Source organism: Macaca thibetana, chromosome X, assembly GCF_024542745.1.
Source record: "Macaca thibetana thibetana isolate TM-01 chromosome X, ASM2454274v1, whole genome shotgun sequence".
NCBI lineage: Eukaryota > Metazoa > Chordata > Mammalia > Primates > Cercopithecidae > Macaca > Macaca thibetana.
The window spans coordinates 98,508,669-98,528,232 of record NC_065598.1 but is presented as its reverse complement, the minus strand read 5'-3'; the positions used below and the strand labels follow the sequence as shown (position 1 = coordinate 98,528,232).

General features: G+C 39.7%; 1 protein-coding gene and 1 pseudogene across 2 annotated transcripts in view; one reads left to right on the top strand and one right to left on the bottom strand.

Annotated features, from left to right (window-relative positions):
* The window catches only part of NXF3 (nuclear RNA export factor 3), a 45,840-nt gene that overhangs the window by 15,847 nt on the left and 10,429 nt on the right, over positions 1–19,564 (top strand). Inside the window, exon 1 of one of the 2 annotated variants that reach the window (XM_050775948.1) lies at positions 11,396–11,575. The exons of the other annotated variant lie outside the window; for it this stretch is intronic. Within the exon in view, the coding sequence (XP_050631905.1) occupies positions 11,548–11,575 (28 nt within the window). The 5' untranslated portion in view covers positions 11,396–11,547. Of the gene's footprint in view, positions 1–11,395; positions 11,576–19,564 lie in introns of those variants that run through there. 2 annotated transcript variants of the gene reach the window in all.
* LOC126945985 (zinc finger protein 770-like) lies at positions 15,269–17,451 on the bottom strand (annotated as a pseudogene).

Sequence of the window (19,564 nt, the reverse complement as noted above, 5' to 3'; positions counted from 1 at the left end):
GAATGACTTCTAGACTTGTCCCAGAGCACTTCTCCAATAAGGGACCCCTAAAACAGCAGTTTGCGAAGTATTGTTGCCATTTTGTGCAAACAACTAGGACATTGAAAAAGGGAGTGCCCCCAAAGATTTCCAAGAAAGCCCCTGAAAACAGGCTACCCACTCCCTCAGATAATAATCTTCATTTAACACCAGGATTTATAGGCCCCCAAGGAATGCTGAGGTTAAGTTTCTACCAGTTATTTTTTGTCCTATTCATTAAAGGACTCTTCCCTGAAGTCAGTAATCAAATTAACAAAAAATCAAAAAATCTAAATTGAAAAGACTATGAAATGAAATCTTTACAACTGATCGGGCTCTGTGGCTCATACCCATAATCCCAGTGCTTTGGGAGGCTGAAGTGGGAGGATCGCTTGAGGCCAGGAGTTCAAGGCCAGCCTGGGCAACATAGGGAGACCCCCCCTCCCTACAAAAGTAAAATTAGCCACACTTGGTGGTCTGCACCTGTAGTCCCGGTTGCTTGGGAGGCTGAGGTGGGAGGATTGCTTGAGCCCATGAGTTTGAGGCTGCAGTGAGCTTTGATGGTGACCATACGCTCCAGCCTGGGTGACAGAGAGAGACCGTCTCTAAAACTATACATAAAATCAAATACAACTTTATGACATTTAGTTGGCTATTTTGAAACTCTTTGTAAAAGAAATTTACATCTGTAAAGGAAATCCCCATTAGTAAGGTTGTCTCCCTTTCTGCACCTAAACCACTAGAAACTTTAACGATGGGAAAGGTAGTGAGTTAGTTTACATAACAATCTTACCTATGTTTAAGGTGCTTTTTCTAGCCATCTTGTCTTAATTGGAGCTTTACCTATGCCTTTTCTGGTTTTGACAAATAACAGGGTTTCTATTAATCGAAGTTTCTATATTGCTCTAAGTATTGTAAATTGTCTTGTTTTATCTGAAAGTAATCTTTTTTTTTTTTTTTTTGGAAGTGCAAATTGTAGAGTTGCCTGGCTAACAATTGCTTAGGGCAACGGAATGGGTGATTGAAAGATTGATGGTCTAAAGGGGAGAAGGTATTTCAAAATTGGCAAATGAAGAATCTTAATAAAGCTATAAAATCTGCTTCTTTTTCCACGTCTATGTGTGTTATGCTTATGTAATATTTCTCCACCAAAATGTGTAAGAGACTCTGACTGATTGACTTAAAGAAAAAGTGCTTGAATCAAATATTTTATCAAAAAATAGAACCTAACTCAAATGCCTTTTGGCTTATGTGACTTGAGTAAATTTTTGGTAAATAGGACTGTTTGGAAATAATTATGTCTTTTGATCAGCAAAAATACCCATGTATTTAACTTTCGGATTTTTGGTTAAGTAGCCAATGCCTAACATTTTTATTCTGTAAAAATGATTAACAGAATAACTGGAGATGGTGGTTAGTTTTATTCAATGTCTTATAGAATTTTCATGATCTTGTGTCAGGTCAAATCAGCCTGGTTGTGCAAATTCTTATGAAAGTGGTGGGGGGAATGTTTCAAAATGACTCAGTGACTAATTAAATTCCGACAAATTCATGGTTTACTCCGAGGCTTTCACACACCACCAGTCATGCAAATATATTCAACAGACACAGACAGTTATAGACAGAGAGAAGGAACACAGCAAGTAGTTCAGGAGACCAGCCTACTGACTGGGATGGGGTGGGGGGAGTGCTTCTTTTTCTCTCAGCAGTGCTTCCGGTAACTGCAATGGATAGAAAAGAGGCCTCCGAGTTCTCACAGGCAGAGTTTCTGCAGGTGTCTCTGTCATGGTCCATTTCTTTGTGATTTTTATGGTCCTCTGTAGAAGTGTCCAGTATCCATACCCATCATCTTCAGCTACCTTTTGGCTTCACTTTCTTGTCAGGTCTTGTTACAGTAGGTAGCTAGCCAGGCATGAGTGGGGCAGGAGAGGGCTCCCCACTCCTGCACCAGAAATGTCAGGCGACCATCAGGTGATGGTTTGGCAGTTGTCACACTGCCTCTCTAAAAATGATAATTGGTCACAGGCACCAGGGAGAGGCAACTTCCTGATGATCCAACAGTTGTCACATTAAAATGTAATTGGTCACAGGTGCCAGGGAGAGGCAATTTCTCAATAGATAAAAACACTTGAAATTGGTAATCAGCAGCTTCCAATAAAATCTCAGGTATTGGTCAAGTGAGCCTGGGCATGCACATTAAGAGACAAAAAGGCAGAGTATGACCTTCTGGGGGTATTCCACTGGAAAAGGGAAGAAAGCCTCCATTAAGCATGTGTACAACTGCAGTAAACACACTGCACATGCTCACCTCCCAAGTGCAATGAGGGCACTGTACATGTGGGTTGCCCACCCTAAGGGAAGAATAAAGGGAAAGAGATGTAAGACACCAAAAGTAGTCCAGCATATACAAGTCAAAAGGTCAAATGCTGCACTTGTCCTTCAAGTTGCCCACTGAGGCCCCTTCCAAGTGTCCTTTCCTTTATTTCGTTCCTGCTCTAGAGCTTTTTAACAAACATACTCCTGCTCTAAAACTTGCCTCGGTCTCTTCTTCTGCCTTGTGCCCCTCAGTCAAATTATTTCTTCTGAGTAGGCAAGAACTGCAGTTGTTGCAGACCTGTATGGATTAGCTGTCAGTAACTTGAATATTCGCCACCCCTAACAGTGTCTGGCCACAACAAGTGTCATCTTATCACCTCATTCCACCATACATATGCTTATCGCTCTCAGAGCTCCGTAGTTTCACTATCAGCTGAGTCACTTGTCATAAGTGACTCCATTTTGAGAGATTTAGGAACATAAACATTATAGATCACAAGAAAGGTATTAAATATGTAAATTAGACACAAATGTTTATAAATGAACTCTTCATAGTTTTAAAAATCTTTTTGGTAACTTAAATCCTTAAGTAATAAATAGTCATTAATTGTTCAGGTGATTTCTAAATAAGTTAGAATACTAAAACATTAATTACTAATCATATGTGTAAAATTTATATACCTTGGCATCTTGTTTTTATGTGGTATAGAGAAGCAAAATATACTTGGGTCTGTTAGTAAACATTTAAAAATTTGTTGTGTGAGACAGTACATGCTTCTAGAAATTATGAAATAAATTGTAGGGGCCAAAGGAACACCTCTCCTTCACTCTGTGAAGGTTTGCTGAAAAATCAGCTCACAAGAGGGAGATTAATAGGAGAAATGGCACGCACATTTATTGGCTTGCCTGGAGAGAATCACCGAGTGATTCCCAACCTCCCCCCGATTGGAGTATGGAAGCTTATATACTATTTCGAGGTTACAGCAAGAATGGGGACATGGAGCATAGCCAAAAACAGGTTATGGTGGTAAATCAGGTTATAGCTGCAAGATGGATTATGGGAGGGAGAGAAGCGGAGGCATGGCTGGCAAAGGTTGTCTTGTTATGTAGATGAAACATCACAGGTAGCAGCCATCAGAAACAATAGATGGTAAATATTTTGTATAGACCTTTAAGGTGTCAGACTCTCAGTTAGTTAATCTTTCCTAGATCTGGACAAAGAAGGGCTTCAGAGAAACTTTGGCTGCATCAATGCAGATTTTTTATAGATGCAAATCTCCTACAAGAAAAGAGTTTTGTGGGGTTACTTCTGCTCATTGTGTTAATGGTGGAGGGTGTCCAGGTTCTTGGTGTCATGAACAAGGAATTGGACAAAACGCACAAACAAAGCAAAGAAGGAATGAAGGGTTTTATAAAGTATACTCCACGGTGTGGGAGCGGGCCTGAGCACAGGAGCTTAAAGGACCCATTACAGAATTTTTGGGAGTTTAAATATCCTCTAGAGGATTCCATTGGTTACTTGGGGTATGCCCTATGAAATGGAGAGGATGGGCCGGGCGCAGTGGCTCAAGCCTGTAATCCCAGCACTTTGGGAGGCCGAGACGGGCGGATCACGAGGTCAGGAGATCGAGACCATCCTGGCTAACACGGTGAAACCCCATCTCTACTAAAAAATACAAAAAACTAGCTGGGCGAGGTGGCGGGCGCCTGTCGTCCCAGCTACTCGGGAGGCTGAGGCAGGAGAATGGTGTAAACCCAGGAGGCGGAGCTTGCAGTGAGCCGAGATCCGGCCACTGCACCCCAGCCTGGGCAACAGAGCAAGACTCTGTCTCAAAAAAAAAAAAAAAGAAAAAGAAAAAGAAAAATGGAGAGGATGAAGTAAAGTTACAAAGTCATTTACTTGGCCTATGCCCTATGGAGAGGCTATTTCCTGTCATGGCTAAAGCGTGAATCAGCCTTATGTTCCCTACCTCCAGACCCTATTTCCCTGCCTCAGTTGGCTGTCTGGGCAGCCATCTCAAAATATGTCAAAGAAGTATATTTTGGGGTGAAATATTTTGATTCTCTTCAGTATATTCATAAAATATTGGCATGTGACACAGTTCAAATTGCCTATTTCTTACATTTTCACAAAAAAATAAGATTACTAAGAATTTAAAATTTTAATTAATATAATTAAAACTACTAGAAATCAAAAAATTTATGTACAAGGAAAGTAAGGTGTGTTTTGGCAAGAGAAATTGTAAAAAGACATGCGAATATGTTTTTGTTAAAAGAGCAAATTTCATCCAATTTGGAGGTTTTTAAAAGGATATTTCAAAATATAGATTTAGGAAGTGTCGACAAAAAGAGTCAAACTCTGTAAAATATTTAAAGGGATTTATTCTAAGCCAAATATGAGCAACATGGCCCTTGACACAGCCCTCAGGAGGTCCTGAGAACATGTGCCCAAGGAGGTGGGGGTGCAGCTTGGTTTTATACATTTTAGGGAGGCATGAGACATCAATCAAATACATTTAAGAGATACATTGGTTTGGTCCAGAAAGGCGGGACAATTCCAAGGGGGGGGGCTTCCAGGCTATCAGTAAATTTAAGGTAAATTTAAACATTTTCTGGATGACAATTCGTTGAGGTTGTCTCAAGACCTCTGATCAATAGAAAGGAATGTCTGGGTTGTGACAAGAGGTTGTAGAGACCAAAGTTTTACTATGCAGATGAAGCTTTTAGCTAGCAGGCTTCAGAGCGTATAGGTTGTGAAATACTTCTTACCAGACTTAAAGCCTATGTTGATGTTAATGTTGGAGAGATATAATGAGGCCCGTTCAACCCCCACTTCATATTATGACATAAAACAGTCTCTCAGGTTCAATTTTAAGAATGCTGGCTGAGGAGAAAGTCCATTCAGATGCTTGAGGGGACTTAGAATTTTATTTTTGGTTTACAGAAGGAAAGACAAACAAGGCAGAGAAGGAACCAGTAAGTAGAAGAGATTTTAAAAAAAAGTTATAAGTATGAAGATGTAGTTTTGGTAAAGAAAGATGAAAAAAGTAATTTTTTCTTTTGCTTAAGAGAACTTTGTGTGGTCAAAATGATATAGGGAAAAGGAAAGTAAATTTTGCAAGTTATAGAAAGTTCACGGAATAGACATCTCATGAAAAAAATTTTATGTGTCATCAAGTTGCTTAAAATTAGAAGCTAATTATAAATAATATAAAGTTTTGCCAAAAATTGGTGATTAATAAAAAAAAAAAATGCACTGGTGAAGGTAAGGTTTTGGACCCCTGTGTTGGAATAACTGGATTTTCTCAGAACATTGAGCTGTTTTTAAAAGGAAATTGTGAGAGGTTTTTCTTTACCTTTTAGGTAACTGGCCTAGGGAACAGAGATTCTGTGTTTAATCAAGATAATTTTTTGGGCTTTGTGCTTATGAAATCTTTTGTCATTTTCATTTTATTTCATAGGGACCTGTGATCCTATTTTGATCAAGTATTCTAGACCATTGATAGTTGACATACTTCTCAAATATCAAAATTAAGTATTTTTGACCTTGAAGTAACTTTGGAATATTATGATAAGCCCTAGAACTTCTGAAAGTAGTTGTAAAAGAGATATTACACCAAGTCAGCTTATCTGATATGCTCATTTATATGAGAAGCACTGTCTAAATAAGGAATGATGGTTATTCTTCTTTTGAGTTATATTTACATGGATATATTATTACTATGTGTTCCGAAATCATATAACATTCGTGGAACTCTGATATGTCTTGGTATAAATGCTATCAGTCACAATGTTATTTCAGAAATAACCAAATTCTTTTTGTCAATTCCATCATTATTATAATAGACTCTCATCAGGTTTTTAACAATGGCTATTTTCATATTTAATGTCCACAGTTAATAGCTTTATTCTGATGCCTTTTTGAAAGTGTCTCGCAAGCAATTATAATCCAAAAGTGTTATGGCTTCAAGGAGATTCATAGAAATAAGGAAAATAATTCTGACCAGTACAGGTTTTTAATAACTTTGAGTTCATATGATTAGACTATATTTCCATAATTCTAATGAAAAAATAGAGTTTGTGAAACTGATGACCAAGATTAGAGTAAGAATTACATGAGATACAATGAACTGATGAAAAAGAGTTATGGGTTTTTAAGGTTTCTTTATTTCAAACTTTTGCTAGTTCTTTTTTTTTTTTTTTTGAGACGGAGTCTTGCTCTGTGCCCCAGCTGGAGCACAGTGGCATGATCTCAGCTCACTGCAACATCCGCCTCCCGGGTTCAAGCAATTCTGTGCCTCAGCCTCCAAGTAGCTGGGATTACAGGCGCCCGCCACCACGCCCAGCTCATTTTTTTGTATTTTTAGTAGAGACAGAGTTTCACCATCTTGGCCAGGCTGGTCTTGAACTCCTGACCTTGTGATCCACCTGCCTCAGCCTCCCAAAGTGTTGGGATTGCAGGCGTGAGCCACCACTCCCGGCCAGCTTTTTTTTTTGAAACAGAGTCTTGTTCTGTGCCCCAGCTGGAGTGCAGTGGCACAATCTCGGCTCACTGGAACCTCTGCCACCAGGGTTCAAGCGATTCTTCTGCCTCAGCCTCCCGAGTAGTTGGGACTACAGGCGTGTGCCACCATGCCCAGTTAATTTTTTTTTTTTTCTTTTTTTAGTAGAGACTGGGTTTCACCATATTGGCCAGGCTGGTCTTGAACTCCTGACCTGGTGGTCTGCCTGTCATGCACGTCCATGTGAAAAGACCACCAAACAGGCTTTGTGTGAGCAATAAAGCTTTTTAATCACCTGGGTGCAGGCGGGCTGAGTCTGAAAAGAGAATCAGCGAAGGGAGATAAGGGTGGGGCCGTTTTATAGGATTTGGGTAGGTAAAGGAAAATTACAGTCAAAGGGAGGTTGTTCTTTGGCGGGCAGGAGTAGGGGTCACCAAGTGCTCGGTGGGGGAGCTTTTTGAGCCAGGATGAGCCAGGGAAAGGACTTTCACAAGGTAATGTCATCACTTAAGGCAAGGACCGGCCATTTTCACTTCTTTTGTGGTGGAATGTCATCAGTTAAGGTGGGGCAGGGCATTTTCACTTCTTTTGTGATTCTTCAGTTACTTCAGGCCATCTGGGCGTATACGTGCAAGTCACAGGGGATGCAGTGGCTTGACTTGGGCTCAGAGGCCTGACACTGCCCACCTCGACCTTCCAAAGTGCTGGGATTATAGGCGTGAGCCACCGTGCCCGGCCAGAAACTTTGCTAGTTCTTATAATGTTTTCTTTTCCAGATTTAAGAAAACCTTTGTTTCTTCTCTTAAGCTATCTATAGCTTACAATAATTTGGTAAAATATACTTTTGTAAACAAAAATTGAAGCATTTACACACATTTACCACACAATAGTTTTTTTTTTTTTTTTTTTTTTTTTGGTTTGTTTTTTAATTGAGATGGGGTCTGAGACGGAGGTTGCCCAGGTTGGTCTGACACTCCTGGACTTAAGTAATCCTCTCACCCCAGCCTCCTGAGTAGCTGGAATTGCAGATATGCACCACATGACCACACAAAATTTTAAATGTTTCCTTACAGCTATCTGTCAAACATGAAATGGTGTCTCTCTAGCTGGAACAACAACTCAAAGAAATCCATGGTAATAATACAGAATGTCTGGGCTTCCAGCTAAAACCAACCCTCAAGCCTGGAACCTCGACCCTAAAGCCTGGAACATCGACCCTAAGTAAAAACAGACCCCATTTTTCTGCCCAAATGACTGCCTTTCTGGCCCGCCCTGCCCCTTATTCTGTGCCCATAAAAAGCAGACCGGCTGACAGAAAAAGAAGAAGAAAAAAAAGCAGCAAAAGTGGCTGATGCAAGTGGTTGGGGATACAAGCTGCTGAACATTAGGGATGCATGTGGCTGAACATCAGAGACAACAGATAGACATGGGTAACTTTAGATGGTGCAGCTTTGGAGGGGGGCCTGGCTGGAGATGGCTGGGCTTCAGGGAAAGATCACCTTCTTCCTGCACCACTCCCTTTCCAACTCCCCATTCCGCTGAGAGCCACATCCATCACCCAGTAAAATCCTCTGCACACACTACTTTTCAGTCCATTCATGTGAACAGATTTTTCCTGGATGCTGAACAAGAATTCAGGTGTCAAAAAGGGCAGGTGCAGGAGGCTGTCACCCTGAACCTTCACTGAGCTGTAACAGCCATCCATGGACTGCAGGCTGAGTGAAATGAGCCACTCCAGTTCCTCCCTACGAAGGGGGTCAAGGTCAAGAAAAAATCCTGTCTCAGTAATGAGGAGGACACTGTAACCTATAAATGGCATGTTGAGACCAGAAACCCAAAATGATGGCAACTGAGAGTAGTACTGATGTCGTAAATTTTTATCACACTCTCACTTACCAAAAGAGGGGGAATTGTCAAATAAAAATTATGGAAAGCCAGTGTTCGGACAGGAGGCATTAGCCAGGGCTAAGAGGAGAGGTCAGAGCTGATTTGAGACTAGCCAGATACATCAGGAAGGAAATACTTCATGATCTGGTTCATTCCTTGGAAATCTAGTGTGGAAATCCGTTACCCAGCAGTTGTGCATGTCGGGATAAATATGTAGAAAAAAAAATATATATGTAAATAAATAGTTTATATGTATACATATATTACCTAAAGAGATACACATCTGAAAAACGAGTACCAGTCTATTTGCATTGTGTAATTACCTTGGATATCTTGGATATCTATAGGTCATTGTGTGGGGATCTTATAAATGAAAAATACAGAATGATTTTATTTTCTAAGTATACATTTTTAGTGTTTAATATTTTGTTATTAGGGAGATTCACTGAGAAATACTTGAAAGTATTGAATAGCAAATTAACAAGTTCACATATATTTACTATCTTTGTTTGGGTGGCTATAATAGAATGCCATAGAATGAGTAATTTATAAATAGTAGAAATTTATTTCTCAGAGTTCTGGAGGCTGGAAAGTACAAGATCAAGGCATCAGTGGATTTGGTGTGGGGTGAAGGCTTGCTCTTTGTTTCATTGATGGCACCTTTGCTGTGTCCACACATAGCGGAAAGGGCAAAAAAAGATGAACTTGCACTCTCAAGCCCTTTTATAAGGGCACTCATCCCATCTATGAAGGTGGAACTTTCATGGCCTAATTACTTCCCGAAGGTCCTACCTCTTAACACTGTTGCATTGGGGATTAAGTTTCTACATGAATTTTGGAGGAACACAAACACTCAAACCATAGCATTTACCATTTTATAAAAATGTTCACATGATATTGTTTTATAAAAAAATAAAGATTTAGGCTGGGTGTGGTGGCTCACGCCTGCAATCCCAGCACTTTGGTAGGCTGAGGCGAGTGATCACTTGAGGTCGGCAGTTTGAGACCAGCCTGGCCAACATGGTGAAACCCTCTCTCTACTAAAAAATACAAAAATTAGCTGGGCATCGTGAAATGTGCCTGTAATCCCAGCTACTTTGGAGGCTGAGGCAGGAGAATCGCTTGAACCCAGGAGGTAAAGGTTGCAGTGAGCTTAGATCACACCACTGCACTCCAGCCTGGGCGACAGGGCGAGACTCTGTCTCCAAAACAAAAACAAAAACAATACAGATTTAAACTCACGACTTCACAGTTTGTGTAGGTGTGTGCTTTTTCGGTCTTACACTTCTTTCACCCCAAATGTTCACACCCTGTCGCATGCAGGTATCTCTTCAGCTTACTCAGGGGCTGGACTTTCTCTCTCAGGGCACTGAGCCCTAGGAAGGGACTTCAGACAACGTGTTACTGGCAGAAGGTATCTGAGTCACATAGCACCAAAATATGTTAGTGGTGGTAAATATTCAAGTTACTGGTGGCAAATATATATGGGTCTGCAGCAATCTCAATTCTTGCCTCCTCAGAAGAAAGAATTCGACTGAGGTACATAAGGCAGAAAAGGAGACCGAGAGAAGTTTCAGAGCAGGACTGGAAGTTTACTTCAAAGCTTTAGAGCAGGAAAGAAAAAAAGAGAAAGGAATGCTTGAGTCCACTCGGTCAGTTCTTGAGATCTTACTGGAAGCTGCCAATTACCCATTTCAGGTGTTTTTGTCTATTGGGAAACTGCCTCTTCCTGGTGCTGGCTGAGATCAATTATCATTTCAGAGAGGCAGTGTGACAACTGCTGAACCGTCACCTGATGGTCACCTGACATTCCTGCCCCACTTATGCCTGACTAGCTACCTACTGTAATAAAGTGGTGAAAAATTCCAGAAAATTCTGGCTGATGCCCTGGCACACAGAGAGGCTCCTAGTTTATTCCCTCTCGCTGGCCTGAGACTTTAAGAGCTACATTTCTGGCTCTAATCATTAGGAGTCTCCATCTACATTGACTATATTTTATTTTGTCTTTAAGAAAGTACTTGATTCTTTTCTACTTTCATTACAGTGACACACTGAACTTTGACTTTATATTTTCCTGGTCTTTTTTTTTTTTTTTTTTTTTGTATTTTCTCTCTAGGATGGGCTTTAGTTAATTCCAGTCACACGAGTATTTTCAGAACATTCTCTTACTTTGCCCTAACTTAAGTAAACCACAAATATTATAAGAGTTTAGAAAAGCTGTGCATAGAGGGGGTCACCCACCATTCCATGGTTCTCATTTCCACTTCGTTTCTCCAGGTCACACCTGAATCATTCCAGACAAGTTCCTATAGCTTATTAAGCCTTAGCACCTTCACGGAGCTGGTGATTCTGAGTTCAGAGTCCCCTTGTGAGGAATACATGGAGAAAAAAGTAATGTAGCAAGTACAGAGCTTGGGCTAAGATAGGCACTCAGAGTTCTCTGAGTCTGCAGAGTAAATGAATACAATGTAATGCACTGGAGATGACCAGCAAGCTGAGTTCTCCGTGTTTGTTTCAGTAAGTATCTGGGTCCTAGGCCTCATGATTGTGATTGTTGCTAACCACCTTTGCAGGAGTGGCTACATTAGAAACATCTCCCTGGGTGTTAGGCTGGCAGCAAACTTTCGGGGGTGGTAAGAACAGGAAGTTAATTCTCCTTTGACTCCTAGGACACTCCTCTCTCTGCTTGGGGAAGGAACTTCCTGTAAGCAAGGCTTGGGACTTGCTCTCGCCTTCCTCAGCAGCCCTCCTCAATCTTCTCCAAACTCCCGTCCCCAGGCCACACAGATTCTCCTCAAGAGAGCCCTGTAAGGACATTGGTAAAATGTCACTGCCTTCAGGACACACCATGGGTGAGTTGGCCAGCATGAGGCTGGAGTCTCAGGTCTCCACAGGGCAAAAGGGACTGAGCCCCCTTCCCCACCTTACCCTAACCCACATGACACCCAGCCAATCTCCCTTTAGATGGGGGTGGGCAGTGGCAAGGGCCCAGGCCTGAGTCTGTGGTCTTCTCAGGGCCAGGGTTTGAGGTATGAGGATGGTCTCCTGAGGCAGGGGTTGGTAAAAATTAACATTCCTTGGTTGTACACCTAGAGGTGGTAGTGGGGCAGGGAATAATACATCTTTAATCTTCACACTAACCATTCAAGGTAGATTGTATTACCCCCCACCCCCGCCCCAGAAATTTCTCAAGGCTTGCTTTACGGCCCAGCGTATGACTTATTCTGGAATGTTCCATGTGTAGCTTTTCTGTGCAGTGTTCTATGTCATTTAAGCAAACTTATTACTCATGCCATTTAAATCTTCGCTATGTAGCTGAATTTTTGTCTGCTAGTTTTATCTGTTACTCAGAGAGGTGTGTTAAATTCTCACAGTCATTGTGATTTTATTTATTTATTTATTTATTTACTTAGATCCGTTTTTGCTTCGTATCTAAACATAGATTGGTCCATGTTAAGACATGCATACAAATTTAGAATTACTTTCTTTTTTTTTTTTGTATAACTTGAAACTTTATTTTTAAAGTATTCTGAAAATTTTTCAATAATTTTAACCACCACCTACTTCCCTTAAGCACACACACATTTTTATCTTACAACTATAAGCCTTATTGCAGTACAAAACAAGAAACAATAATTCTACTAAGTTAGCCAGCCAATCAAACTACTTCAGTAAATAATCGTGCTACAGCCTGGAATCACTCAAACAAAAAATTCTTCTAGTTCTCTTTAAAGATATGTGTTTATTTTTTCATAAAATCAAAGTAATTGATTCAACAATACTTAGCAGCTCTAGTGTGCAACAAACCATCTAATATCTAATGTTTAATCTTTTTTTTTTTTTGAGATGGAGTCTTGCTGTATTGCCCAGGCTGGAGTGCAGTGGCGTGGTCTCCGCTCACTGCAAGCTCCGCCTCCCGGGTTCACGCCATTCTCCTACCTTAGCTTCCTGAGTAGCTGGGACTACAGGCACCCGCCATCATGCCTGGCTAATTTTTTTGTATTTTTAGTAGAGACAGGGTTTCACCATGTTAGCCAGGATGGTCTCGATCTCCTGACCTCGTGATCCACCCGTCTCGGCCTCCCAAAGTGCTGGGATTACAGGCCTGAACCACAGCGCCCGGCCTAATCTTCTTAACATGTATATTTTCATTCCTATAAAGTTTCTGTAAAAAGCTTGCAATGATAATAAAGATAAATAAGTACAGTTGTCCCTTGGTATCCACGGGGTATTGGTTCCAGGATCCCCCCAGCCTGCCCACCCACAGATACCAAAAATCCAAGTATACTCAAGTCCCTTACATAAAATGGCATATTTGCATATAACCAATGCACATCCTCCTGTATACTTTATCTCTAGACTAATACCTAATGGAATGTAAATGCTATTTAAATAACAGTTATATTTTATTTTTTATTTGTATTATTTTAATTTTTTTGTCCTAATATTTTTGATCTGCAATTGGTTTAATCCACAGAGACAGAGTCCATGGATATGGAGGACCAACTGTGTTTTGTTACAGGTACTTCAAATAGCACTTCAGTACACCTTTGACAAAATTTTTACAATAGTCCAACTTTCAATATGAAACAGCTTAAAAAGGCATGGGTCAAAAATAAAGTATAGTAGTATCACTTAGGCAAATAAAGCCTCATAATCATACAAGCACAACAGTGTTAGGACTCTCCCTGTTTAGGTTGAGAAAGAGTATATAAAATATTTCCTTCAAATAAAATTACATAAATTGCTTAGAAAAATGCCAAAATCAATACTTTCAGACATACTAAGGAAAAAAACCTTGAACATTATTTGAAAATATAAACTAGTTATTCCTTGCTTTTGTGTAACAGATGAGTTCTTGAAAAGTTTTGTATAAAGCAAATTCTGTAAACCATTATCTTGCTTGCACTAGAGGAACATATCCCAAGGAAACCTAAGAGAAAGTGTTCTTTAAAGCATGTGATTCTCCTCTGTTTTTGTTGGCTGTCTCTACGTAATAAACAGGCACACCTCTACGTCTTTGGGTGTGTTACTCAGACTGTCATGTTTCATCTCTGTAAATTAAACCCAAGTTACTTAAAAATCACCTGTGGTAAAAGAAGCAAGCAGATCACCCCCACCTACTATCCCTCCTGCCTCCCCCTTCCCCAAAAGGGAGTTCTCAGATTATGATGCAAAACTTACAATTGTTCATTTATCCACAGTCTCAACAGAGGATTTTCCACTATATTTAAGTATGGTAGGATAATTACCCACCTGTTCCTCTTTTCAGCTTAGGAACATAATGGTTAATTCCTTTTATTGCTAGAAAATGTCATTCCTGAAGATTTTATAAACAAAGGAAAATGTGAATGACAATTTGTCATTATGAAATAAGTCCTTTGTAGTTTAGAATATTTCCCAAATCATAACAGTTCTATTTGGAATGTTACCCACAACTCTACAAGCATCTTATCCCTCTACAGGAATGACTACCTTACTAATTAAAATAAAAATTTAACAAGGATCAAAATAAAATTCTGTAGCATTAGACTCTTGCAAAAATAAAAACTAAAACTAGACCTAGTCATTGCTATTTGATCAAACTTAGAACAGGCTTAAATAATAGGACCACTCCATTAAAGAGGCATAAAAAGAAAAGTTTACTAAAATAAATGTTAAAGTCTTATGGAGATGAAGATCTCTAGAATAGAGTCTTAAGTCTATGACTACTGCTATAATTAATGAGCAAATAAATGTCTTGAAATTATTCCTCTGAAAAGATAAAACTGCATACATATTATGAAAAAGACTATGGCACTTGGAAAATATTCCTGGTAAGTAAACATGGTAAATGTATATGGATACATCCTAGCCTCTTGTCTACTTTTAATTTATTTTGTGAAAGATGGCACTCGCTGGGGGAAAAAAAAAAAACCTTAATCACCTGAAAAAGTGAGATTATCACATAGTCCTAAAAATAAATAGCTTTGAAAAGACCAGTGAAAAAATACTATAATTTTCTCATCCATATTCACCTTTAGTGTCTCTGTAGTTCTGTAAATTTACCAAAAAAAAAAAAAAAAATCCAATGCAATTTGAGCCACATGTGGACAAAATTATACTTTCATATGAAATGTAAAATAAATGAAATATAGCAGGACTATGTGCTGCAGCTAAAAGCGAATTTTTGCCTCTCAGTCTTTTGAGTATATATAAAAAGAGATGGCATGTCTTAAGGAATAATTCCTTTAAAAAATGAATTTGACTAAATTATTTGTACAGCATCATGAATTTATACTTTTCAGTACAGCCAAAGCATATGTTTACAATATTAAAGTGCCTACTTTATAGCATCAAATCATGTTCTTGCCTCTGAAAATTAATTTGGCTGTTTCTAAAACATTGTATTAATTTTCTATGTATTTTACCTACTTACTATGCAGGACAAATACTTGTGAAACCATTCAATTTAATGCAGGCCTCTTGATAAAAATGCATTTTAAATAATACAGGCTTTAAAAATAAGATCACCAGAGACCACAATTGTTAGTGGTTGCGACAGTTTACATAACCAAATCCAAGGCAACCACTTTTTCTTGTGGTCATTCTTTAAATTGAGTAAGTTGATGTCTCTTCCAGTGAGGAGCCTGTCTGAATGTTTTGCCACAAACTGAGCATTCAAATGGTTTCTACCCTGCGTGAATTAGGTAGTGTTTTTCCAGTTTAGATAGAGATCGGAAACTCTTAGCACAAATACTGCATCGGTACAGGAAGACATCATTTTTCTCCTGACGCTCTGAATAACTGCAAAAAGGATGGCTTTGCTCTGATTCCAGAAGTACATTAGGAAGACAGGGCTGCCTGATGCTACCAGGAATAAAATCCTGTGAGTCTGCCTTAACTCCTGACATTTGATTTGACGCTGAGACCTCGTATTTTTGAACACCAGGAGCCTGACATTGTTGGGAATCATTATAGTTAACATTATTACCTGGATGATTAGAAAGATTGTTCAAGTTTCCAAATTCTACTTGGCAAAGGGATGCATAAGGACTCTTTTCATTATGAATCTGTTCATGTTTTTTTAAGTGAGCTGTCTAAAAGATTTCCCACAAATATTACAGTCAAAAGGCCTCTGTCCAGTATGAATTAAATAGTGTCTTTTTAGTTTGGATACAGAAGGAAATACCTTCTCACATTTGTCACAAGGGCATATCTTATGTCTAGTAAGTATGTTTTCCCTTGGAACTGAAAAACCACACTGAAGTACGTCACAGTTATTAAATAATTCCTCACCTGATGAGCCACAGATTGACAAGTCTTTCTTATTCACCGAATTATCAATGCTTAATAAGTTTGCTGTCGTAAGGATATCTTTCATTTTTTTCCCAAATTTTGGTTCTGGAACTGCTTTTGCCAAGAAAATGGCAAAGTCAATGTTTTCTTTTTTTTTATTGCCAATTGTTTTATATGTTCCATGTTTGCCAAAAGGACCCACAAATGTTCTTTGGGTTTGTTCAGAGCTCAGCTCACCAGAAATACGATCACAATTTTTCAAGAAACTCTTTTTAAATACGTTTTTCCCAGATCAAAAGTTATCTAATTTTTTACTCCTGGCACGTTTAAGCTTGGCCAAGATATTTTTTTAACAATGGTTTTATAGTTGTAGCTTCTTTTGAACCTGCTTGGAATTTTGCCACCTCTAGCAGGAAAACACATGTGTTCATTGAGAATCTACTGTGATTCAAAACACTTTTCACACTTTGGACATTGAAAAGGGACAATATAAATTGAGTGGACATAAAGTGGATTATTCTACTCAGATTCACCAATATCACCATTTTCAAAACCACCCTGATTTGCCTTTAACTTATTAGGCAGGGGGCGATATTCTGTATGCCTCTTCTTTAATAAAAGAGCCCGAAAAGCCTTATTTCTAGTATGGATTTGTTTATGCTTCAGAAGTTTGCTTTGAATCTTAAATCCTTTTTGACAAAAACAACATTGAAAACGTCTTTCTTCTGAATGTGTAAGTTGGTGGATTTTTAAGTGAGGTGACTGTTGAAAAGATTTACTACACAAGACACATTTAAAAGGCCTCTGACCAGTATGAATAAGTACATACCTATTAAGTTTTGACTGTGATGGAAGCATCTTGCCACAGATTGTACTTGCATGAATATTCTTTCTTCTCTTCATGTTATATGTGGGATTGGACTTACAGCACGGGTGTAATGCCCATCTTTCCTCTGGTAAAAGTATTATACACTCCATACATTGGCTTTTCTTGCTTGGCCTCCAGCAGTCTTCTGACCTGTTTAACCTTATTCTGATAGGTTTCATTGTGAAGTTGTTGGTGCTTCACAGATGTCTTCAGATTTTTTAAGTGGCACTGACAAACACTACATTTAAAAGGCAGATTATGAGTTAGTTGATGCCTCTCCAGATGAACTAGTTGTCTAAAGGTTTTATGACACACATCACATTCAAATGGCTTTTGACCAGTATGAATGAGATAGTGCCTAGTTAATTTTGTTGATGGTGTTTCAAAGTGCTTGAAGCAAATATTGCAAATATATGGCCTGTTTCTAGGTAGTTTGTTGGCTACCACGCACTGTTGAATCTTTAGCATTTTTAAATTGTTTTCAGCCATCATATTTTTCAGTGATATACTCTGATGAGCTCCATAGTGTTCTTACACCAATGTTGCCTCAAGGCTGAAAGTCTGTTGATTTTGTTGTCTTGACTAGTACCATTTTTTTTTTTTTTTTTTTTTTTTTTTTTTTTTTTTTTTTTTTGAGACGGAGTCTTGCTGTGTCTCCCAGGCTGGAGTGCAGTGGCCTGATCTCGGCTCACTGCAAGCTCCGCCTCCTGGGTTCACGCCATTCTCCCGCCTCAGCCTCCCGAGTAGCTGAGACTACAGGCGCCCGCCACCACGCCCGGCTAGTTTTTTGTATTTTTAGTAGAGACGGGGTTTCACCATGTTAGCCAGGATAGTCTCGATCTCCTGACCTCGTGATCCACCCGCCTCGGCCTCCCAAAGTGCTGGGATTACAGGCTTGAGCCACCGCGCCCGGCCTTTGACTAGTACCATTAAAACGATGTGAAGATTTCATGAAAGTAGGCGAACAAGAAATGAAAGACCTTAGCGGAATTGAGGCAGGTCCGACCCTCCCTGGGGGTCTTTCCACTTCTCAATCGGGTTTCTGAAGTCCTCCTCACACACCTGGAGCTGGCGAGGGCCTGGGAGCCACGCACCTCAGGCCCAGGTGCCGCGAAGGCAGTGCGCGCACCTGCTTTCTTAGTATCTTCTTGTTGATGTGAACCTTTATCATTATGAGTTCTTTTCTCTAGTATTTCTTAAAGTATATATTTTCTCTTATTAATATGGTTATATAAGCTTTTAGTCGGTCAGTGTGTAAATGGTATGCATCATGCCATTTTTCTTATTTTCAAATATTCTATATTATTAAATTTTACATGTTTCTTTTCAGGATAATTTGATGGAATCTTTCATCTAGTGTGATACTCTCGGCCTTTTAATTTGGAATACTTAAGTCTAATTTCTTTTAATGAAAATATAGGTATGATTTGGTTTAAATAGACCATATTACTATATATTTATTTTTGCCTGTTTTAAGTTCTTTTCCACATCTCTCCTTTGAAATGATTAATAGTTTTAACTATTAAAATTTTACCTCATTTGGCTAGAAAGTGAAATGTTCTGCCATTGTCGTAGTGTTTATCCTTAGGATTACAATATATATCTTTGGCCTATCACAATTCAGTGTAAATTAGTTTTGTTATTTTTTCTTTTGAGATGGAGTCTTACTCTTGTCACCCAGGCTGTAGTGCAATGACACGATCTCAGCTCACTGCAACCTCTGCCTCCCGGGTTCCAGCAATTCTCCTGCCTCAGTCTCCCGAGTAGCTGGGATTACAGGAGCATACTAACACACGTGGCTAATTTTTGTATTTTTAGTAGAGATGGGGTTTCACCATGTTGTTCAGGCTGATCTCAAACTCCTGACCTCAGGTAATTCACCCACCTGGGATTACAGGCATGAGCCACTGTGCCCGGCCGGTTGGTCACATTTTTGCCCAATTTTTGTTACATTAACATCATTATGGAATATATGTCTTTTCTTTAGAAATGTTTTTTCTTAAAGTACACATTTCCTCCTATTATTTTTTGAGACAGGGTCTTGCTGTGCCTTCCAGGCAGGAGTGCAGTGGCTTGATCATGGCCCACTGCAGCCTTGACCTCCTGGGATCACATGATCCTCCTGCCTCAGCCTCCCAAGTAGCTGGGACTATAGGCACATGCCACCACACCTGGCTAATTTTTTTTCTTTTTTTTTTTGAGATGGAGTCTCCCTCTATTGCCCAGGCTGGAGTGCAGTGGTGTAATCTTGGCTCACTGCAACCTCTGCCTCCTGGGTTCAAGCGATTCACTTGCTTCAGCCTCCTGAGTAGCTGGGACTACAGGTACACACCACCACGCCCAGCTAATTTTTTAAAAATATATTTTTAGTAGAGACAGAGTTTCACCATATTGGCCAGGCTGGTCTCGAACTTCTGACCTCACGATCCGCCCTCCTTGGCCTCCCAAAGTGCTGGGATTACAGGCATGAGCCACCATGCCCCGCTGGCAATTTTTTTTTTTTTTTTTTTTTGAGACGGGAGTCTTGCTCTGTCTTCCTAGGCTGGAGTGCAGTGGCACGATTTCTGCTCACTGCAAGCTCTGCCTCCCGGGTTCACACCATTTTCTTGCCTTAGCCTCCCTAGTAGCTGGGACCACAGGTGCCCACCACCACGCCTGGCTAATTGTTTTGTATTTTTAGTAGAGATGGGGTTTC